Consider the following 23,742-nt stretch of genomic DNA (forward strand, 5'->3'; position numbering starts at 1 on the left):
GGCGCCGCGCGGCCGGCCCCGAGGCGTGCCGCCAGCCGGGCTGCCCTGCGTGCTTGGGAGAGCCGGGCTGCCCGCCGTGTGCCGTCCGCCCCTCCGTTCGGCGTCTCCTGCCCGGGCTGTCTTTGTCTGGGACCGCGCGTCCGATCGGCTTCGTTTCTGGCCGCTGAGCGCTGCCATGTTTTTCCCCATCTCACGTATAGGAAATGAAGGAGAAGAAGGAGAAACTGGAGGAGAAAGCAGTCCACAAAGAAAAGAAGAAGGAGGTAGTAGAGGTGAGGCGTGGAGTGATCTCTTCGAGGCGCGGTTAGAGAGATGGGAGGGCTTTGGGAAGGGTCATCGGCAAGAGTCGCTGCAGGAAGTGAGAGTGAAGGGAGATGGAGGAAGAGAACAGGGCAGCGAGGCTTCAGAGGGAGGGGGTAAATGGACGAGACTAGGATAATTGTGGAGAATTAAGTCTTCAAGAACTTGGTGCAGTGAACACTGCCCACGAGCAGGAGGATCAAAGAAGAGAACGGAGACAGGGCAGGTGGGAGTCAGGAGGTGGCAGCAAGGGGATGCGGCGCTGCATCTCCTCAGGTATCCTCGGGTGCGTGAGGAGCTTGGGCTGAGGGAGCAGCAAGGAGATGCACAGATTGGCAGAGGTCAAGAGCATCTGGAGTAGATGTTCAGTTAGCACTCGCTGTCATTAGCTTGTAACCAGAAAGATGTTTCTACGTATGTTACGATATGAGCTCAACGCACGTCACAGGTTCACAGTGGTGAGAAGGGAATGGGGGGATTGGTTTTGTCAAGGAGGCATGAGGGGAGGAGGGCTTTGGTAGTGTGGGACAGCTGATGTGGGAGGGACAGGGTCTGAGTAACAGTGCAGAGGTCTCTCGCTTGGTGCGTGCTTTCAACTGGAGGCTGGGGTGGCTGGGATGTTCTCACTCTTGCAGCAAAGAGCACATGGAAACGTCATCCTGACAGTAATTTCTGTTCTGACAAATTTGTTTTGCTTAGGATGAGGAAAATGGAGCTGAAGAGGATGAGGAAGAGAATCCAGAGGAAGTGGATGAAGAAGAAGGTGGTGATGAGGATGACGGTGGGTATGATTAGTACAGGAAGAATGGGGGGTTTGCAGGGAGGGCAAACTTTGGTGAAATAAAAGAATAAGTAGGGAAATTTCTCCTCTGAGCTCTTTGACTATGAGATTACATTTTTCTGAAATGCTACTTTAATTAGCTCATAATTTTTGCTCTTGGTTGTGCTTAGAAGGAGACGAAAATGGGCAAGAGCAGGACGGACATGCAGAAAAACGATCCGCAGAGGAGGAAGAGGTGAGTGATTGTGTGGGTAAAGGCAGTGAGTAGGAACAAGCTGGCCATGTTGTGTGCTGATGAAGTCCACGAGGATGCTTTTGCTGAGCATCTCAGTTCATCTTTGCATCTCATTGCTGTTTCAGCAGCAGATGGGTAAACAAATCTGATGTGGCAAAGGGACAATAAAGCCTCATGGGTTCTTGGTGGGATCCAGGGCCAGTTGAGCTGCTGGGTGATGACCCCGCTAAGACCTGTAATTTCTGGGCTGCAGGTCAGGTCTCAGGGTCTCTGTGAAGTGGTGTAAGTGCTTGCTACGCCTCCTGAAAGCAGCAGTGTAGGTGCTCCTGCAAAAGAAGCTGTCCACGTCTTAACTGTTATCAACGAAACAGTCATCAGACACTCAAAATACTTTAAAGAAGAATGGATGTCAGGTGGTCAAATGGATTTTTGTGTGGAGGAAAGAGCAGCAGTAAGAATTTTGTGGAGAAATTATGTCCTGGTGCAGTGACTGCTGGTAACTTTTTTTTCTCTTTGTCATACCCAGGATGAAGTGGATCCAAAGAGGCAGAAGACAGAAAATGGGTCCTCCGCTTGAGTCCTCCCCTCCCATTTCCTCTGTTCCGTCCATCTCTCCTCCTCCATTCCAGCCTGTGCTTGCACTGTTCATTAGCCTCTGGCTTCACACAATCTCAGATGAGGAAAGGTTAGAAAAGCTCTCAAACAGGGAATACAGCAGTCTCCTTCCCATCCAAAGATCCAGCCCATCTATGATGTTCCCCACCTGAAATAATTCCACCTCCCCACATCTTTCCAGCTGTGCCCCACATACAAATGAACCTCTTCCCTCAAGAATCTCACCATTTTCCATCATGGCCCAATGCGTTACCTTGCCAGCCTATGTGACTGGCTGTTCACATGGCAAGCACCTCTCATTCCTTTTCACTTGCCCTCCCTCTCCACTAGTGTGACTGAGATTCTTGACAGCTTCTGCTCCCAGGACCTGCTGTCAGTCAGATGTTCTCCCTGAGTCCAGGAGGCTGCGGGCACAGATCTCATGGTGCATTTTCCAGTCCTAGGCCTCCTCTCATTTGCTTTCCCATTGAACCCTGAGAGACAAGTAAAAAGAATATTACAAGCAAATAATGGTTCTGTTAAACCATATGCAGAGATGGGATTTATCTTAAGCTTTTTTTTTTTTTTTCAAGTTTACATGACAGCAAGCTGACCCTCATGAATTTTTCAGAAGAAAAGGGTTGTTTTTTATATATGAATTTCATCTGAACTGCATATTTTTTAATTTGGAGGCTTTTTTAAAACAAATCAAGAGATAAATAAATTGGGGACCAAACTTTGATTTCCATTTTTCTGTTGAGATTCTCTTGTGACCATTTTTTGTAAATTAAAGGCAATATAGCCACAGCATTTTCTATGGCACAGACATCACGAGGATTATAGATATAAATATATATATTGTTTTCAACTAGCACTGTAAATAAAAGCGTTTAAAAATATTTCATACAACTTGTGTGGATGGTTTTGTCTATGTCTTAAGTTATGCTCTGATCAATAGAAGTCAGTCTGTGGAAAAAACAGGATGGCTTGGATAGCAGCTGGTGGAAAGAAGTAAGTCAGTTGAAAAATCTGTGATAATTATTTAAATGGCACCTGCATGCTGCAAATCAGCATGCATGGGTTCTGCTCCCTCTCACACAGCTCCATCTGCCAGGCACTTGCAGTGAGGATGTGCAGCAAACATTAAGGCAAAGCTCTGGGGCTGTCACAAGGCTCTGGAAACAAACTGAGCCTCTGTACCGGATGATGGTGGCTTAGAAATGGAGCCTAAGCTGTGCCTGTGGTGTGCAGGCAAGTGCTGCTCTGCAGCATCCCTGCCCCAGCTGGCATCAAGCATGACCTGTGCAGCATCAGTCACAGAATGAAAGGTAAGTGTTTAGAGTGCAAGAGCTTCAGTTCTTTGTCCCACCAGCTGCCTCGGAGAGATCTGTCAAATAATTGTCTTTTATCTTTGGAGACCTTTAAAGTTGCTGTTACTATTTCTTCCTTTTTAAACTCGTATTTTGGCAGTCACACAATGAGTGACCAAGCCTGGGAGCTGTAAATAATACCAACTTTTGTCTGAGCATCAGCAGCTTTGTGCATGCCCAGTGACAGCAACAGATGAGATGCTGGCAGTACAAACAGTCACTGGTCTCTGGAGATGCAAGCCATCCATTGTCATTTTCTCCAAATGTCCCTGTTTGGCTGCAGGACTGGCCTGGCATGCAGAGTGACAAGTGTATGGTGCAAATGGCACAGCTGCTGCCAACCCTCTTCCCACCTATGCAGGTCTCTGGGACAGCCCCATCTTCAGCTGAAGCCATACACCGGGCTCTGCGTTTGGGTGCTTTGCAGCAAAGCTGTCATACCAACACAGGCTGCGTTCGTGCAGCTCTGTCCTGTTTCATGGAGCACTCAGTAACTGCAGCCACCTCCATTTTGGCCATCTCCCTGGTGAGCAGCATTTCAAAAGCAGGTAGCTCTTGCATCAAGCTGACTTGCAATGCCTCTCCCTGCTCTTGCTCCCCCTGGGCACTATGATGAATGTGCTGATTCAACCCGCACGTATCATTTAACTACGCTTGTGCAATTTTATATTCCTACTATTGCTCCATTTAAAAAATTGATAGATTCCAGTCCCTGCTCATTTCAAAATACTTTCACGTTGGAACAAGTCCTCAGGATTTGCCCCAGATTTTGCTGACCAGACAACTTTTACTGTTTGGTACCAAATATAGATCATTAGAGGATAATCCAACTTCTGCAAAAGCCCATTCCAATTTCCATGCATCTTCTCAGCAGTGGTGCCATAGTTTGAGTAGTGGGGAGTGCTTGTGCAGATAAGTGGGAGAGATCTCTGCTTTCTACATGAACACAATATCAGCATCTCTGTATCTATCCATCTGATCACCCTTAAGTAAGTGTGGCAGCACCTGCCTTTTAGGCATACGCAGCCATTCCCCATTTCCTCTGAGAGAAATGCTGCAGGATAGAAAGAAGTGATGAGGGGCTGGCAACTGGTTTCCATATGTATCTATGCAGTCCTCAATTCTACAGCTTCTGCCAGTTCTTCCATCGTGTTTAGTTTTACTGGACAACTTTGTCATTACCTGTGGACAGAAGATACAGCCGAAGATGAGGAAATAGGAGAATATCTGCTTCCACATTCATTTGTATCAGTGCTCTGCAGGATGTCATTGTTGGCTTGAGTTGAGGGCTACAGATAACGATGGGGTATTGCACAGTTCAGTTCCTTTCTTTGGAGCAGACTAGACAATCACAGCAAGCAGTTTCAGAGTTCCAGAAAAAGTTGTGGATATGGAGTTACGCTCTGCACTTTGCATCCAAATCTGCAGAAGTCTTTCACCGTTGAGCCTAATTCTTCTTCTGGAGTAAAATCGGTGATGGGGTCCCTCAGAAGCAGTGATAACATCCAGAGGCCTGAGCTACCTTTCTCAGCTCCGTGCTAATCCTCTGCTCATTTCAGTTAATTCCTGTCACCATCTGTCAGCTTCATCGGCTGTGGGCAGAACTCCCTCAAAGCTGTCCAAAGGTCACACTAGAAGTCAGTGCACACTGGGATTAAACTGCAAGAGGCTGTCTGTGCAGGAATGCGCACCGGGTGGACTTGTCTTTTGGTCAGGCCTTGCCACTGGACCAAGTGCAATTGCAGACCAGACTTTAGTTTTTCATATGCTTGCAGTGAAGTCCTTGGTGGTTTCACATGAAGGAAGTTTTGCTGTCAGGAAGCAATTTTGTAAGCAGCTTTCTTGCCCTGATCACGGTGTTGTTAGAGCTCTTTAGATGTTTGGTATCAATGGCCCCTTTCTTGCTGCGATGTCTGGTGGCCCTGCCTGTAGCTCAGGTGATACATGGAAGGTGTGTAAGGCGTGTCTTGCTAAAGCAGACAAGGCCCAGTAGTTCTGGGCATGGACTGGCTGTGCACACACCACATTGTGGTGGTTTGGGTAAGATGCCTCCGTAGCTCTAGAGGTAATTATTACTTTTCAATTGTGTTCTTCAGTTTGAAGAAGCTGAACAAATGGAATGGTTGGAAAATGGGTCCACCAGCTCGCAGCCTGAAGGTGTGGGACTGAGTCTCAACAGCCTCAGCATGACCATTGGCAGGGGGTGACTGGCAATGCTGGAGGCTGCATGGGATAGCAAAGTCTAGCCAGCGCTGGCTGGTGGGAACAGTCCAGAAGTTCTGTGGCCACACCAGGCCTTCCTCATCCAGGCAGCACAGGATAAGGTGGAAGCTGAACAGCAGGAAGCTGTGAGCATACAGAGCTGGGTGCCTGCTTCTCCTCAGGGGTCATGTAGGCATGGTCTCATGAAGAAGACAGCTCTGGCTGTGCTGGTGAGCTGTGGATGAGAAGCATAAAAGGAGGCAGCCGGTCTCAGTGTTGCTTGAATTAAATTTGTCAGTGCTGCTGGTACATGTAAAAGAATCTGATCTACCTTTGGCATCAACTCTGCTGTGAACAAGGAGATGGGGCTAGAGACCTCAAAGCTCCCTTTCCACCAGCATCTTTCTGTGAGTGTATGAAGAAATAGAGGCCTAGCATGGATGTTTGAGCTGAACTGCTGAGCACAGAAACAAATGTTCTTTGCATATTATAACTGTCCTCTCCCCATTTCCCACTTCAGGCAAATGATGCTCCCCACCCAGTCTCTTTGGTCTTTCACATCAGTTTCAAGCCAGTAAATGAAGACAAGATTGTCGTAATCAAAAGCATCATGCAAACAGAATCACGAGCCCTCCTTCAGACCTGGAACAAGTGGGCCCTCTGAACACTGCTGGCCAGGGGGGAAAAACCTTTAATGCTTTAGAAAAGTCTATAACCACTCTTTTGTATCAGCTTAAAAAAAAAATAATAATTGCAGATACATTACTTCTCTCTCCAATGCTTCTCTGGGGTAAGGGGCCTTTTTAGGCCCCCTGATAAGTAGTCACATTTCTTAGTCAATTCCCATATGCCAGATGGGAAACCAATGCAACTTGCCTTTCCAGATCCTTAAGAAGCCCATGTTCTTTTCCCTCCCACTTCTCCCTTATTTCAAGAGTGGAGTCAAAGATACATTTGTGGCTGATTCAGCCTGTGCATTTTCTCAGGGAGGAATTCTGTGTTTACATGTGTGGGCTCAGACTGGGGACGTGTCGCAGAAGGGCAGCACTGGAGCGTTGCCTATCACTGGACAGGTTTGGAGCTTACTTCCTGGTGAGCTCTTACTGTTGTAGCAAAACATGGACAGGCACAAGGGTGAGGGAAGACCCAGGGTGTTAGTAAGCAAAGGTGCTAGCTATGCAGGATGACTTATGGACCAAGCCTGGTGTCATCAAATATAGCTTTGCTCTTACGAAAGGCATTTCCCATCAGGCACAGAAGAGGATGCTTTCCTATCTCAGGCTGCTCCGGAAGAAAAGGCTCTACATCCCAGCTGGAAGTCTCTGTGGAGAGCAGTTGTTCCTTAACTGAGCCTCAGAGAATTGTCAGTACAAAGACAAAGCTTCCTCTTGTGAGGTGTACTGGGGCAGGCAGGCTATGGCAGGTGGCTAGGAGCCTTTCTACAAATCACCCTTTAGAAAGGAAAGATGAGTGTGTAACCCATATATGAGCTGTTGGTGACACCAAGCTGATGTTATCTGTCACTAGGTGGCTGTAAGACCTGCATGTTCTACAGACCTCTAGAGTTTTTAATAATGATATTTATGGTTCCCACTCTCTGCCGTGTATCTTAAATAATTTCTCTCAAAAAGTCCAGTTCAATATTTCCAGTGTCCTAATAGAGTTTTACATACTTTCTTCTCTATTTAGTTGCTTTACTCATGAAGTGGCATCATCATGTCAGCAGGGTGTTTGGCCACATGTCTTGCAATGAAGAATTCTGTTGCTAAGTCTGAAATGTTACTGGGGCTTTGTGTATTCAAGCTCCTAAAACCAGTAAAGACTACAAGGTGTGGCATACAGTAGTCAATTTCCTGAGCTCTGTGACTGTGTCTCTCTTTGCCTCTTTGTCAAGTCAGGTAGAGTCATGTTTTAGGCCTTTCCAGGTATTTCAGCAATTCATTTTACATACTGAAAATGTCAATTTTTTTTTTTAATTGTTTTTGTTTGTTTCCCTGGAAGCTTAGCCACCATCTCAGTACAAATGCAAAGGTAATGATCAAACTTTGAAACTAAACAAAATTAGGATACACAATGTATTTTTAAAATCTTCGAAATCCCTTACCTGAAGCATCCTCCAACATCTGTCTTCTGTTGCATATTCAGAAGATTTCATACAGGAGTGTCTGTTGGACAGTGCTCCAAAGCATGAACTCAGGCAGTGCTCAGTTAGGCTCACCTATAAGCACACCAGAAAACAAATCTAAAACCATCCATTTGCTGTTTTCCTATGTGAAAGACAGTTTCCTAGATTCTTTTTCCTATGTCAAATCCAAAGTCTTGAAACTATCCAAGGCTCTTAGATGTAGCTCCAACAAACCTCCTGAACTCCTGAGATACCAGCATGGAAAGTATGGGCCCAGATTTGAGCTGGGAATTAGGCACTTCTTCACAAGGTTAATTTCATAGAATATCCAGTAGAGAAATTTCGGAAAGCCAACCTCAGTATTAAAATGACCCCTATATTTTTGCTCATAGTTAAAGAAAATGCGGAATACTTCAGGGTCTTCTGTGGCTCACCTTTCATTGCTGCAGGTGTAAGTATTCCTCTAGGGCACTGCTAACAGCGTGCTATGTTGACTGCAACTTCTTGTTGTGAGAGAATCCCATTCCACCTCAGTTTCTCTGTGTTCTAAAGGGTTTCCAGATCATATTCTGACCTAACATCTCCCATTTGTGGCAGGATTCCCACAGGTGAGCCAAAATTGCCTAGTGCTGCATTGGCTTTTACTCCTAAGGCTGAAAAGCCTACAGACAGCTGATGGGATCCTAGACAGCAAACAAGAAAGAATGCCATCTTGGAACAGGAATATAGTGCTGCGCAGCAGAATATCTCAGTACTATATGTGCTGTCATCACTGAAGCCTTCAAGGGGATGCCCAGCAGGACTCAATCCTCCTGTGTTATCCGGGTTCTTCTGGGCACAAAGGCTCTTCTTTCAAGATCTATGCTTGTACTCGAAACAGAGCACCATTCGAAGATAACAGGCAACACAACCAGACGTAGTTTGAACTGATTTCTGTTTCAGTTTGGAGAGTGCACCTTCTTTTGCTTTCCCTAAGCCTCTCGAACGGATTCATTAGAGAGAAAGAGAGCGGAGTCCTGCAAGCTCAGGTCTTCATCTTTCCTGTCTGAAGTGCCCCCTGGTGGCACCACATCGCACACGTCGGTAAATTCTTGACCGAAAGACGACGAACGGTCACCCAGAGTTTCTTCACGCCGAGAACGTTCAGCACAGAGCGTGCTGTGAGCTGCCCCTTCTTGGAGGAGCCAGGAAGGACTCTCATCGCACCTGAGCAGCTGAGAAGTTCCCGTGTGGTTGTTGTCAGCTGGCAGCAGGTTTGTCTTGGCCAGCAATTTAAATGCACAGAGGTTGCTGTCTGGCTTCCAGGAGAAACAGTCCTTTGCCTAGAGCATCCAAGGCAGGTCTAGGGGACTTGGAAGGAGGTTCATCCTCACTTCAATCCACTCCTATTATATGAGATGCTGTGTTACTTTCCTAACAGCTATTCCAAAGAGCTCTCTCCTGGCCCAGTCTAGATCTTTCTGAGCTTTTTGTCTGGGTAAGAAAAGTGACGTTATGTCCAGTGCTTCCTTTCACCAAAACAGGCTTTAAGGGGTTGTATCATGCTGCCAGGTGTCTGTGCTCTTCCCTCATCTGTTTTTCTCATATGCTGTCAGAGGAAGGTTGCTTGGAAGGCAAGACTGAACAGGATAGCTCCTGAGAGCCACTTGCACAAGTTCAGGAGCCTTCAAATGCTTGTGGGAAGGCTCTACTAATCTCAGGACTCACATCTCATCTTCCCTGGCCATGACTGGATCCACGCATGCAAGTCTGAAAGTCCCTCCTCCTGAAATGTAGGTACTTATTGAAGTCACTTGCAGTCTTCTAGTCTGTATCTGGGCGTTTCTTTCTTCTACTTTTAGACTTAATGTCTATGTTGGTTTGACTGTCTGCCCCATAAAGGGACATATTATCACTAAATGTGTGCTGGAGTGAGTAGGTAAAGCAGGGCAGTCATACTCAGCAGAGACAGGACCGGGGCATGTGTCTTTACAAAACCAAGATGCTACTCAACTTCAGAAGGAGACCTTGTAAATAGTTTTGTTTAACAAAGTTGCTAAGTTGTGTTTAACAAAGTTGCTAAGTTGTTTCAGAGAACCAGTAAGAATTTAGAAAAAAAAAGAAAGAAGTTCTACCGTGGCTGCCATGGAGACAGTCAGGCATAGGATGCATGGTTGGTTGGGTGAACCAGGAGGGCTGTAACTCCCAAGTACCTCATCCACTTGGGAAAGAGGAAAGGTGGTATGTGACCAGGGGTTTGGGAATAGAAGAGGTTGCATCTGCTAGAGTTTTTGAGTGGTTTGGCAGGAATTTATGTCCATGCCCCCCCGCCTTTATTCAAATAAATTTACTTTTTCAGAATTCCTCTGTCTCCTCTTTGACCATTGACCTCTAACAAATGAGGTTTTTACACTATGGCATTGGGACAGGAAGGCAAACTTGGAAAAGAGTCTATTAAATCACTTTCCTCATGGGAGCAGCTGTATGATGGGATTCCATACCTACCTTCTGTTCAAGCACCTGGGGAGTTTTACAGGTCATCTTCATACTCAAACTCAACTCAAACAACTGTTTTTCACAGATGAGGGTTTAGTCTTGGGTTTGTTTGTTTTTCCATTTCTTGGGCCACTGTTTTTACTGTGGCATGCTGATCCATTACTGTGAGTTCTGAGCTTCACCTTGTCTCAGGACCGGGCTATTTTGTCCATATTTTCTCCCCCAGTACACAAGCTGATCTGGACTTAAAGTTCAGGCACAGAATGCACATGAAACTCATGGGATTACCAGTCTTTCAGAGTGACTTTTATTTGAAGATAATAAGCAACACATTAGGGTACTAAAACATCAAAAAAGAGAAACCCTTAAAGCTCCTCCAGGTTTGGAACAAGTGAGCCCTCTGACCACCTGTAGTTAGCGAAAAAGAAGCAGCAACCTGCTAAACTCGAGGGAAAGTCCCCAAACACATATACCACCACCACCACTACCTCAGTGTATCCGAGTCCGCACTCCTCACCCTTCCTTCTCCCCCCAGATTATGTGCTCAGCTCAGCAGTCATATTCTTCTGCTGTTTCCCAGTTCTGTGCTGGAGTTCACTTATGAAGCAAGATTAGATAGCTTTCTGTTCTGAGTCTTAAAACATGCCTACATGCACTGTCAGAGAAAATCTCAAGTGAGGCCTGTCACTAAAGAAGAAGTATGGAGAAACATGAATAGATAGAGTTTTATTCTTGTGATGATGATCAACTTTCTTGGCTTCCTCATTCCTGCAGAGAGCTTCATATCCTACAGCTGAGCAAGAGGATGCCATCAACCATTTTCCACAACAACAGTCTGCAGGTGGAGAAGAGACCACCAGAAAAGTTATCCCTATATCAGAGCCTTGCTGTAAAAAAACATGTATCTCATTTCCAGACAGATTTTGATTTTAATTTTGAACCACTGGTTGTCCTTACCCTCATCTATCAGAAAAGAGTGTCTGCCTATTTTTCACATGCTCTCTTCATACGGGAAAAATAAGAAAGATAGATTGCAAATGTAAGAGCATGAAAATGGATGTATTGGATCAGCGTAGTGCTCTGCTACACCCACAGGCAATATGCAATCCCAAAGGACAGCAACGAGAGAAAAGGCATATATAGGGAGCTCCTGTAGACTAGGGCTAAGGACATCCTGAACTGGCAGTCATACTCAGGCCACTATATTCAAAAGCCAGTGAGAAATGGACCCTCCACAAATTACTTAGTCTCTGTTTGAACTCATTTATACTCCTGGCCTCCACAGTCTTCTTTGACAAGAATTTTATTATCTTTTCAATATGTAAGAGAAGTTTATTCTGTTTGCACTAAACTAGCCTGAGCTCACTGGAACTTCTTTCGAACTACATAGAGTAGGTCAAATCCTCAAGTCCTGTACATCTGAAAGCAAGATCTCTAGTCCTCAAGTCAGGTTTTATTTTTGTATCACTCTTCTAAATCCTTTTTCCACATCCCTTCTGAATCATGAGCACGTTTCACTAACTCAAGCTGTAAAGAGAGGTAACACAATCTGTTCCCTCTTTGAGATCCTCTATCATACGCCTCCCTTCCTGGAGTCTTTGCTTCCCAAGATTCTTCTTCTTCCCAGTATCTTCTTCTGGAAATGGGATCCACATGCTTTGTTCCAGACATACAATCTTATGTTTTAGTGCTAAACCTGATCTTACAAATGGTCCAAGGAGGTGGTTGCTTCTCCTTAACCATGCCAGGAGAGATGGTCACACCTTCAGAGCTGTGAAGCCCCCCTACCACATTTTGGGCTGCATAATGCAGTCATGGGCATCATAAAGCAGTTGGATGTTGAACAAATAATGTAGGATCCCGGCAGCTCAGTCTAAATTCTTGAGTACTTTCATTTCGTCAGCAAAGGATCTGAAATACGTGTACAGATGACACAAAAGCATTAACTGCTTAATCTTATGCTCTCACACGCACTTTACAGCTAGAGAAGGTTCTTTGGTCTTTTGTGTCTTTCTGAGAAAAACCAGGCAGAGTATGAGTGAGTGGTGCTCATCATGGGCCACTCAAATCCTGCAGAAGAGGAGCTGGTATCTACATAGAAAAACTTCCTAGAACCTGGAAAAAATGTTAGACAAGCCCCCCTCTCCAAACTGTGCTTAAATCCAAGTTTTCCTCATGTGACTTTAATTGCATGCCAGTGACTGACTCCTGGCAGAAATTCCTAGCATTTACTTTGTTGAAGCTACATCTTGAGAACCTAGATTTCTCCCAGACCTCCTTGCGACATGAGAAATCCCACCTATTCTTGTGAATTTAAAAGCTTATTTACACAAATACTTAGCTTCTGGTCCCAGACGCCTCAAGTGATAAATGAGAATCTGCTCTAACATCAACAGAAACTTGTACAAGCCATAATGATTGCCAGTCATCTTCTTGCACGATGAGGCCTGAGTGCCTCCAGAGCCAGCAGGGTGTCTTTTCAGAGATGGAGGATCGCCCTGTGCTGGGCCTTATTAGCAAGAATACAGTGAGCAGTGATGAATCCCATCTTCATGGCATATGGAAACCCAGAAATGCTACTCTGTGAGATGTTGACACTCTGGAGAAAGTTTAGCAAAGGGCTCTAAGGTTGTGGTGGGATAGAGGACATGAAAAGGGTTGGTTGTTTAGCTTGGGAAGAGAAGGCTGATTTTGTTAATTGTTGTCTGCTACCACCTACAGGGGGTTAGACAGAAGATACTGCCTCAGCCTTCTCACAGGGGCATGGAGAAAGGACAGGAGACAGCAAACAAAGTTTGCAACAAATGAACTTCTCTCCTGTAAGGATGTTTCAGCAGTGGAACAGGCTCTCAGAGATGATGGAGAGTCCTTATGCTCGGAAACCTTCAGGTTTTTCCCGGGCAAGGCCCTGTGCAACCTGATTTAACTTTGGAGTTACCTTCTGGGAGCAGAGGGCTGAAGTGGAGATCCACAGAAGTCCCTTCCTATATGAATCCTTCAGTATTTTGTGACTAACAATTGGATTTGCTTGATTTTGCCTTTTTTTTCTTTTTCTTTTTCCTTAGTGGGGTAGTAGAAACAACCTTACAAGACAATGCAGGTGGTTAATTGTCATCAGATGCCAAATAGAGAAGAAATGGAAAAACCAGCTCAGCTGCCACCACACTCTGAATTTCAGTCTATCACACAATCATGTTAATCCAGCATAAGTGTGGTGTTACAGAAACAAGTGATGCCATCTTTCCTTTCACCTTTCAGTTTAAAAATGCACCATTTCTCTCCCTAGCACTGTTCAAAGCAAAATGATTGGAGGTCACCAAACGAAAGACTTTATTCTCTTTATCAGTATTCTGGGGCACTGCTCTCCTCCTCATCGATATACTCTCATCCACGTGAATCTTTCCAGAGACTGTATTCGTCTTCAAATTATTTTTCAGAATATCACACGTTCTTTGAGTTCCTCATCTTCTTTTGTTTCATAACTTTCCTTCTAAGAAAACAAACAAAAAAGCATGCTCTTTAAGAATAAGTGGAATTTGCCTGTAGCTTCCAGTGCTCCATTGTACCATAAACTACAGGCTCATGTTCTCTTGCCATAACATTTTGTGGAAGCAAAGCACAAGTCCAGATCTACTTTTGAACAATTCCTCAGGACGCATGTGACTAATCCTAGAGCCAGACATTCCCTGTGCCCTGTGCAGTACTCATCCCAAAGCATCTGAGAGATGTTCAAACTGTCTCTTCTGTGTCAGAGACTCACACTGCTGCCAAGAGTGAGGCAGAGAGAGGATTTGAGCCCCAGAAGCAGTAGGCACATCCTGCTGTAGATGTTCTTCTTTGAGGGGGATACTTGTTGTATTGACAGTTGAAAGCAACAGCAACAATGAGGATCTGTGCCTGGCATGTCTCGACCAACCTCTCTTTCCTTGGCACCCAAGGAACCATCACTGCTATTCTACCACACAGCTCAGCTGTTGACACTGGGGTTTTCAACCCAAGGTGGCTACAGAAAACTTTGTCCTCATATTTTCCCTTTCTTGCATGCATTGGGATAAATTTTTGTTCTAAAGAAAACTCACTGCAGCCCTGGGATGTTTGGGAGGCTGTAGAATACACTTCTGCTGGATTAAAAGCAAGTTATGAACTTCACAATGAGAAGTGAGTCAAAAGGTAACCTAGATTGCTGGAGGGAGTTTTGTAGATGACCCCATCACCCTCTGTGTTGTAAAACCACATCCTGCAGCATCAAAAATATCCCTTAATTAGATATCGGCCATGATACTGGTACCCATTATCATCTCTACAGGTAGCTGTGGATGTCCAAAGATGATACAGCAGCATCCCATCTCTCCTCTAGGAGGGATCTGGAGGTCTTTAGAAAGAGAACAGATTTATATACTTCACAGTTAATGCTGGCCAGATACAAGATTCTAGGACTGGAGAAAGTACAACATTTGGTACCCAACACTGCATAGGATTGGCACCTTGGTAGAAATCACTATAGGCTTTTGGGCCAGGGGGGGCTGCTTTGCGCACCTCTACCTTAGGGCCAGAAGTCTCCCAGTTTTAATCCCAGCCTATCCAGGTGACTGCCTGACTGTTTAGAACCAATCTACCTGACAGCCTTTGCTCACATCATGAGCTCTGTCTAACCTGTTCTTCTCCACACAAAGGTGTTGGTTCTCTCTTATTAGTGAGGGACTTCCTCCTGCTCATTGTGTTTGCTTTAGCTCTGGGCAGACAATAATCAGGATGGGATCTTTGGTGAACACTCAGACAGTCAGACCTCTACTCATGTTGCCGATAGCCCACTGATCAAGTCACAACATGATACCTAAGATCAATTAAATTCTGTAAATAAAGTACAGATCACCTCAGAAAGTTACAGCTAGCCTCAGACTTGATGCTATGGGGACTAAAATGTGAAAGTGGAATCACTCAGAGAAAAACATGCTATCATAGAAATCTGGAAATGCAACGGAAAATTCCTTCAGCAAGACTAAGTCAATGATACTGCAGAATAGTGTTTTCTATTCTTATTTTACTTGGTACAGGCAGTTTGCATCCGCGCAATATACCAAATGAGACAAGAAAAGCAGTGTATGAAGGTTGTGTGTAAGGTGGCTGCAGGTAAGCCCAGAACCTGGCTGAAGCCAGTTAATACCTAAGGCAGACAGAGGAGTACTTAGTGAGCTGGCCTCCTGTGCCCCACATTTTGAGTTGTTGCAGTTGCAGCTCTCATTCCTGCCACACCCTCCATCGGTCCCTTTGCTGGTCAGGCTGTGGGGCCCCCAGGCAGGCAGTTCTCGGAAGGCGCTCTTGTGCTGACCTGGCTCTGGTCGTTGTCATTTCTACTGCAAGGTCCTGTTCTAGGAGATGACGAAAATGCCACTAAAGGGAGTCAAGTCAGCATTTAAAATGGGTTGTTAGGGAGAAACGTCATCTGTGTCTTTGTTGAAGATAATCTGACGATGAGTAAAACAGTGCCTCCAAAACCTTCATTTCACAACATGACTGCTCAGCATAATAATGCCCCCCTCCAGTGCCAGACAGCTGCCACCACTCTCTAAGGCTCTCCATCAGCCCTTGTGGCTGCCTATTGGGAAGTGGCAGCAGCACCAGCATGTTTTGCTGGCTTCTATCAGAAAGAAGCAATTTCTAGAGCAGAGGCATGGTGTCAGCTGAGCGTGTTTTGGGGGATTGGTGGGAAGGGTACCAGGAAGCAGCATCTAGGAGTGAAAAGTAGAGTGGGACAGAGGGTGAGCAGGGAGCTCAGCACGCCCAGGGGCATACAGGCAGGGCAGAGGTATCAGGTGGCGCTGGGCTGCAGAGATGCACGTGTGGCCCCACCATAGTTCCATCTCCTTGCATGCTCTCATCCTCACCCACACACTCACACCATCCTCACACTGCTGACTCGGGGGAAAGAGATGTTGACGTTTTCTGCTTGGACACCACAAACTGTTTTTCTCTAGCAGGAGGAAAACACATTTCCCCCCAACCATCACAAGTTCCCTCCCAGCTTCTCTCCTTCCCTCATGGGATCCCATGGGCTGTGTAACACGGAGGGCATGAAGGGCTGCAAAATCTTCCCTCAGTGATCACAAGGTTGTTCCCAGTTCCCATACACTGATCACATTCCTCAGGGGGCAGAAGAGCTGTGCGCAACAGCAGAGATGAGAGCTGTCACCACAACAGGTTGCTGCTTCAGTAAGGCACACCACTTGGTCTCTTTTATCCTCTACCCGCACCACCTGGTTGAGGAAAGCTAGAAAGTAAGCAAGAATCCCTCAGCAGTGAGGCAGCCACCTTCACCTCCCTTCCTCTAGCCCCAAGAAAAGCCCCAGCCCACCCAACTAAGGGACTTGGGTGTTTGACACCCCACACAGAAGGGTGATTAAGTCTGAAAGAGTCAGAGCCAGTGGGCTGCTGGAAATTGTGAGCCATGACAGTGGGGATTCTCTGAGGTGAAAGGGGGCCTGGGGAGAGACACCTGAGTGGAAATGTGCTCGCCCAGCATGGGAGCTAGATGGGAGCCAGAGCAAGTCCTCTCAATGAACAGCCCAGGTGGATTTTCCCCAGCTGTCCTGGAGAAGGCTGTTTTCTCCACACAGTGTCACAGTGTGCAGCCCCTCCTTCTCAGTGCTGGTCACTTCTCCTGGGCACTTCCACTACTGCCACTTCCACGTGGATGACCTTGTCTTGTCTTGGACCACCTCAGCTTGCTCACAGACTGCCCCTGAGGACATGTAACTCACCACAGACCCTTTTCTCATGCTGCCTTTAAACTGACCAATTGAAAAAAATGCTCGGAAATCAATACATTGAGGGATGGAAGAGGATAGAGAAGGGGGATATCATCAGAAAAAGAAATAATTACAAGTTCTGAAAAGTCCTGAAACAATTAGAAATAAGCTGTGAGAGGCGGAAAGATCAAACCAAAAAAGGCAAGAGATGAAAGAAAAACATGAAGAGCACTTGCTGGGAAGTGTCTTCTATACTTTTTCCATTGTCTGTGTAGAAGCAAAACTTGTAAGAAAAACAACAGCGACCCAAAGAATTTCCACTAAAAGATGCTTAGAGCAGTGCCTCTGGTCCCTCCCTCCTCTCTCTCACTGGCTTCAGCTCTGCCCTCACATGCCTCAGCCCTACGCCTGTTTCTTGGTCGTGACGCATCTTCTTAGTGATATGAGGAAATTAGCTGCCCACCTACAGTATAAGGGTGTAGAGGGAGATGCTTTGATCAGAAAGAGAGAGAGAGCACGAAAGCAAGCAAGACCAGCTGGCCTTCACTTTGTTCACCCACCCACTCCAACACCTGCTTGCCCGGGCCTTATTTTTGCTGACCTCTGAAATCTTCGGACCCTACTGAGCGCGGACCAACTCTCACCTCTCCTGGAGGCCACCATGAGGCCAGTGCCCCCAGTGCTACTCCTCACTCTGCTGGCTGTCAGTGGTAAGAGGGACTGAGTACAGGGAGGGCAGAGAAGCTGGGTGAGCCGGGAGTTTGTCCCCTCCACATTATTTAAGCGCTTCATCCTCACCGCAGATGGCTAGATTTCACCTCTACTTTGTGACCCCACACCCTTTGCTCAACCCTCCATCTCGTTACAGCAGGCAACATCCTACCAGGAGCAGCAGAGGTGGAAAACAGAGTGCAGAAGGTGTGGGCCAGAGAGGGGAGTTCAGCTCTGCTGCCCTGCTACCTGAGCCCCAGGAAGCATGGGAAGAGTAGAAAACAGCTATCTGACAGGACATCCGTGCTCTGGAAGCGGCACAGGGCAAGGTAGGCTAAGGCAAACACACTTCTGTCTTCTTGTGGGGAGGGGTGCTTTCCCACATCGTCTCTCTCCTGCCTCAGTCCTTGACCTAGCCTTTGCTCCCGGCTAACCTATGCTCTCTTGTCTCTGTCCCAGTGCCCCCCAGGAACTGCACGTAGTGCTGGAGGTGGAGTACACAGGCCTGCAGAAGACAGCTCTGCCCATGAGGCCACGGGTGTCGGTCCTGGACTCTGCCTTACGCAATGGCAATTTCTCCCTACGTATCAACCCAGTCAGGAGTGACGATGCGGGTCTCTATGAGGCACAGGTGACCTACAACACAGAGGTCCAGAGCTGCCAGGTGGAGCTGGGGGTAGTTACAGGTAGGAGAAGGTGGAAACCCTGGAGAACTTTGATTTTAGGAGGCTGTATGGGTGGGGTTGTTTGGCACAGTGTTTTGAGTACTGACAGCAGCCCCCTGAAAGCCCACAGCTTCCTGCCATCTGCTCTCAGTTTTGGAGAGGGCCTGAAGGACAAAGCTGGGACAGAAGGTAGACAAAGGGATGGCTTGGTGGTCTTCCTCTGATTAGCCCTCACTTCCCTCTTTTCTTTTTGGTTGCAGTAACCCTCAATCCACCCAGACCTGTGGTAGAAAATGAGCCACTTTTGCTGAGCTGTAATTCTAGCCACCAGGCCAGTCTGGTGGAGACATGCTGGTTTCACAATGGGCGCCCAGTCCTCAACTCTGGGGCCTTCTGCTCCTCGCATGGGGCTCTCTACATCCTCCGGCCCACCGTGAGTGACTCAGGATCCTGGCACTGCCAGCTCAGATACGCCGATAATGAAATCATTTCAGCCACACACAGTCTGCAAATTCTAAGTGAGTTCATCCTCTGCATTGCTACTCCAGCATCCCTGAGTTGCTTCCTTTGGTGTGGCCACTGACCAACTCCAGTAGCTACAGTACCCAGCTCTCATCCTATCCTCATTCCCCAGATGGTACTCTTTCCAGCCACCACTCCAAATTGTGCTCTCTCTCTCTCACTTAGGTTTCAATGGCCCAACCAACCCTATGATCTATGCCGCAGCTGGCTCTGCAGTTGACCTGCCATGCACCCTGAACTTCCTGCCCAGTGCCTTTGGGATCCGTGTGGTGAAAGCCCACTGGAACCACTTTGCAGGAGGACACTTGCAGAACTGGAGCATCTTGCAGAACCAGAGCAGCAGAAGCTTCCCCCTTCATCTCCCTGTGGTGGGGCCAGGTGACGCAGGGTGGTATGGCTGTGCTGTCACTGTAGGCAACAAGATGCTCAGCAGAGACATGACCTTGGCAGTGATAACAGGTGAGAAGAAAGACAGCTAGGTTTATCATCCCTTTGGGGTCCTACTCTGATAAACCTCCTTCTGCACCAGTGCAGTGAGTGTAGGTTGCTCCTGCTTGTAGATTCCTGCCCCAGGGTGAAAAACAAGGTTTCTATTTGAGGCATTGCCTCAAATAGATTCTTCTTAAAGCAGAGGTTTTCCTGGGCAACTTAGTTATTTGTCTGAAGGACTGAGGAAAAAAAGAAAAGAAATTAGAGGAGGTAATGAAGGAGGGGTGTAATAGAAAAAGGAGGGTTTAAGAAGAGATGTGGATTTGCCCGTTGACTTTCCTGAAGGTAGCTTTCTCCTTTGCCGTAGTCACCCCAGGCATCCAAGGGCCAGTTTCCGAGGGATCTCATTTGCTGCTCACCTGCAGCCTTACACACCCCCAGGGACATGAACATTTCCAGTGGAAGCACCTCAGTTCTGCCTCTACTGGCAAAAAGTTGACTGTGGCGGCCTCCGACAACCTGAAGAACAGCCGAGTCCAGACTGGCCCAATCTTGGAAATACTGCAAGTGTCACAAAAGGATGTGGGCATCTGGGAATGCAGTGTATATGGCCCAGAAGGCAGACTAGGATCAGCGGAGTATGGACTGCAGATCACAGGTACTGTCTCCTACACATCTGAAAACAGCCCCTTCTTCTCACTCTGTTAATTCCCTGGGTCGCTTCTTCTTTTGCTCTCACCCCACCTTTGACTGAATCCCATCTAATTGTCATCTTGTCTTAGCTCTCATCAGTTCTTCACTTTGCTCCATCGAGTTCCTTTCATACTTTTCCAGTTTGCCTCCGTTTGTGCAGTTCAGTCTTGCTCCAGTGCAAAATAAACCTTTGCCTCCTTCCTAATTGTGGTTCTTCCTCATAGGTGCCCAGATCTTCAGCCCTCCCACCATCTTCAGTGGTCAGGTTACTTTTGGGCTCATGCTCACCCTCTTCTTCCTGCTTATGGTCTGTGTTCTGGCTCTGGGACTGCAAAAAAGGGTAAGTGTCCACCATGCAATTTCTGTTAGTTTTCCTCTACATCACCCCTTATTTGACCTTCCCCTGGGTACCCTGGAGCCAGCAATGAAGTGTCTGAGCTGGAGGATGAAAAGGGAAATCTGTGGAATGAGTCCCTGGCTGTGGCACTGAAGGTGCACAGAGGTGTGGTGAAAGTCATACACCAGGTATCAGAAGGTCTGGTTAGTGCCAGGGTTTGTTTGGTGACTGGGTACAGGTCAGGAACCTCCAAGGAGGAGTCAGAAGTCTTAGGGGACATCTGCAGCCCAGACTTGAAAAGCTCCTTGTTTACTCTCATTGAGATCAAGCCACACTGAGGCAGGTGAACCTCCAGGCTTTTGTGGGTATCCTCTTGTTTTCCTGGATGCTTTGATATAACAGAGTAGTCTCTCATTCCATACAAATGCCTATTGGTTCCCAGATGCTGATCTTAACTCGGGTCCGTTGTGCTGGCTCAGCCCTCCTGCCTCTGCCATTCGCTTCCAGCAAGATACTGCCCTTTATTTGCTCAACTTTTTCCAGTTCTCAGCTTGCTGCTGAAAACAAATTGTGCAGACAAATCACACTGTTTCTCTGCATTTTTCTCATGGTTTCTTTACAAATTAACTTCATGGCAAATTCTTCCATCAGGATTTCTCTTTGCTGGCAAGGGGCACGTCTCATGAATATGCAGCACCCTGTGTGATGCAGCTGCTTCTACCTAGCTTCTTGGAGAGGGCCAACATTGAAAATTACCTTCCAGTGTTGCAGTGGCCCAAGGCTCAGAGGGATCTCAGGTGTGGCCACTTAGGCCACTTTGGCTCAGCAAGGGGGCTGGGGGGCTTGAACCTGCCCTGAGCTGGACAAGGAATGTTATAGCAGTGACGCAAATAAATTCCCAGCAAACCCCAGTAGCTGGAAGCTGAGGACAGGCAGCATCAGAACAGAAGCAAGATGGACTTTAAAAAAATACTGTGAGCACTGCCAGAGTGACTTGTGACTTGTTCTTCATCATCCATTCTTAATTAGAACTGATAGTTATTTGAGGGAGTAATCCACAGTTTCTGCAGATTTCTGGGTTATTCTTTAGACGTGCAAGCCTAGGGGTAGGATGAGATGATCAAACCCACTCGCAAATAGGATACAGAGATGTCCAGTTTTGTTAGCTTATACAGCTCTAATCCAGCCAGCATATTAACATCTCGCAGCATTTGTATATGATCTCATGGCCTTGCTGTGTGAAGTAAACAAACCTCTTCTGATGAAACAGAGATCCACTGATGGCTCTCAGGCTCTTTTCAGCAGAAACTCCCTGTTGGGCTCATCCCTTGTGAAAATGCAAATAAGGAGGAGCAAATATATCTTCTCTTTCTCTCCCTCTCTTTTCTGGCATTCTCTAATACTACATTTGTTCTTCTTGCATTGGTCAAACACCAGCAGCTCGCAGATATCCCTTCCTTAGCTCTTGCCAACACAGTAGGCATTCCTGTTCTGAATTCCTGAACCCACCAATGTACAGTTGGTACTGTTCTGTTTCACTCACCATCTTTCATCTCCTTATTCCATTCTACTGAAATATCTGGGTCTTAAGTGACATTTTCTTCTTCCAAACATGTCTCATCAGCTTTGGCTTATCTACAGCATGGATCAGCACTTTCACACACTCTGTGCTATTAATGACTGGTGCCACAGCTGATCTTTGAAGACCTATGCTTACTATTTCTATACAGGCTGGTAGAAACCAGCCAGCAAAATCCCAGTCCCTTCCCCTTATGTGAGATCACACTTACAATGCCATTCTACTAATCCCATTTCTGAGTTGTATTTTTTGTCCAGGTGGCACGATACACTTTGTCACCACCAGAAACCACGATATCTGCCTCTTTTCTAATGTCAAGAAAGTCACTTGTTAAAGCAAGATGTGGAATGGGTTCTGTATTTAGTCTTATCTCATTTTGCACAAAGCTTCATGCCTTTAATTATTCTCTCTGAAAAGTTATTGTAAAAATCTGGCATATAATTGTACCTGTCAATCGCCTGACAATTGGCCAGATCATTCTTTGCTCTCTCTCTTAAATATGTCCTGCCTTTGCTATCCGCTCTGTCCATGACACTGCAGAGAGGGCAGCATTGAGCCGGTCTTCCCCAGAAGAAGTTGCCTGCATCAGACAGGCGTGTCTTCTCGGAGGCAATGGGAACCTTGTAGTGAAAAGCAGTAGGACTGTGTCTTCCATGGCAGGGAGAAACCCCAAATTGTACTAATCCATGTCCTTCCAACACCTAACGCTGCCCCTTTCTTCTCTTTCAGGCGCGTCTGCCAGCTTCCTTCCCAGCACTGGAACGGATAGTTGCAGTCACTGTGCCAAAGGAGATGGAAGAGAACCAGAAAGAGACAATTCAACAGACTGAGTGCTGATTGGAGCATGGGCACCAGGCCTGGTCTGCATGGGAGGATGAAGCTCTGTGTGCTGTGCTAAAGAGGAATGGGCACATGCAGACCTCTGAGGAGGGTCTAGGGATGGCATGAGCATTTCAGGAGTCCATGGGAGCTGTGCACCTGCAGAAGGGCTGGGAATTGCATACCAAGACAAGATGAAAGCCACCACTGCAATAAGGGAGCAGGTAGCACAGATGCTTTGGAGCTGTTGGAAATATTTGGGCCAGCCACCATCTCCTGCTTCAGTTTCACTTCTCTCTCCCAGCTCTTGCCCCTCCTTACTGCCCTCTCATTCTTTCTCTGCTGGGCACTCAAATGCAGGAGGCAGCCAGAGCCCAGCTCCCTGACAACCAGTTGGTGTTTTCTCCCCATGCCCAGTTTCTCCTCCCACTCCCTGCACTGCCCTGCTCCTGTACTCATTCAGTGGCAGAGGGGATCCTACAGAGGACTGCACATATTAGACATTTTGAGCATTTTATTTTATTAGAAATTATTTGAGAACCTAAAATAAATGTCCAGAAAAAAAAACTCTGGTCCTTTTGTGTGTTTGTAGAGGATGCCTCCTTATGGTGCTGGGAGTATCTCAGCCTGCATGAAGCAGCTTCTAAGGACTTTGCTGTCTTTCTCTTTCAGTTTGGCTTTGCTGAAGTTGACTGTTAATTTCTGAAATTTTGATGGTGGGAAAGGGGAAATTAAATGCCACTAGAGAAGAAAGAATTGCAGATTCAGCCTCTCATTTTTGCTGTGATTCAGTGTCTTTTGGTATTGTTTTGTGTTTTTTTTCCTGTCTGGCTCTTTCTGTTTGTTGATTTATTTATTCCTTCTCTTATTTCTCAGATTTTCCTAATAGATCTCTCATTGACGCTCTGACTTTCTAACACTCTCCTCAGGCTCGTGATGTACTTACTAAATGTAGGAGTGAGTCCACCAAGTCCCATTTCCCACAATCCTTAAAGCATTTAGTTTTCACCTAATTAGAGAATTTTGCTCACCTCTTCTCCAAATGGCCATGGAAGAGGACTGTGGTACTGCTTGAATAGTCATTGTATACCACTTCAGAGGAAAGGCTTGCTATTAAAGAGTTTCATATATAGCTTCTCCCATATGGGTTACAGGGATG

The 23,742-nt window shown here is 46.5% G+C and overlaps 2 protein-coding genes across 2 annotated transcripts; both read left to right on the plus strand.

Annotated features, from left to right (window-relative positions):
* Positions 1 to 116: 116 nt before the first annotated feature.
* On the plus strand, positions 117 to 2,004 carry PTMS (parathymosin). The gene is made up of 4 exons (XM_003202675.4): positions 117 to 272; positions 1,000 to 1,081; positions 1,252 to 1,316; positions 1,843 to 2,004. The coding sequence occupies exons 1-4, from the start codon at positions 204 to 206 to the stop codon at positions 1,891 to 1,893; spliced, it is 267 nt and encodes an 88-aa protein (XP_003202723.1). The 5' UTR covers positions 117 to 203; the 3' UTR covers positions 1,894 to 2,004.
* A 15,199-nt stretch (positions 2,005 to 17,203) lies between these two features.
* LAG3 (lymphocyte activating 3) lies at positions 17,204 to 23,371 on the plus strand. The gene is made up of 8 exons (XM_010717868.3): positions 17,204 to 17,538; positions 17,697 to 17,868; positions 17,999 to 18,225; positions 18,465 to 18,722; positions 18,892 to 19,185; positions 19,523 to 19,813; positions 20,073 to 20,188; positions 22,494 to 23,371. The coding sequence occupies exons 1-8, from the start codon at positions 17,490 to 17,492 to the stop codon at positions 22,599 to 22,601; spliced, it is 1,515 nt and encodes a 504-aa protein (XP_010716170.1). The 5' UTR covers positions 17,204 to 17,489; the 3' UTR covers positions 22,602 to 23,371.
* The last annotated feature ends 371 nt before the right edge of the window (positions 23,372 to 23,742 follow it).

This window comes from Meleagris gallopavo, chromosome 1, assembly GCF_000146605.3.
Source record: "Meleagris gallopavo isolate NT-WF06-2002-E0010 breed Aviagen turkey brand Nicholas breeding stock chromosome 1, Turkey_5.1, whole genome shotgun sequence".
NCBI classification, from domain to species: domain Eukaryota; kingdom Metazoa; phylum Chordata; class Aves; order Galliformes; family Phasianidae; genus Meleagris; species Meleagris gallopavo.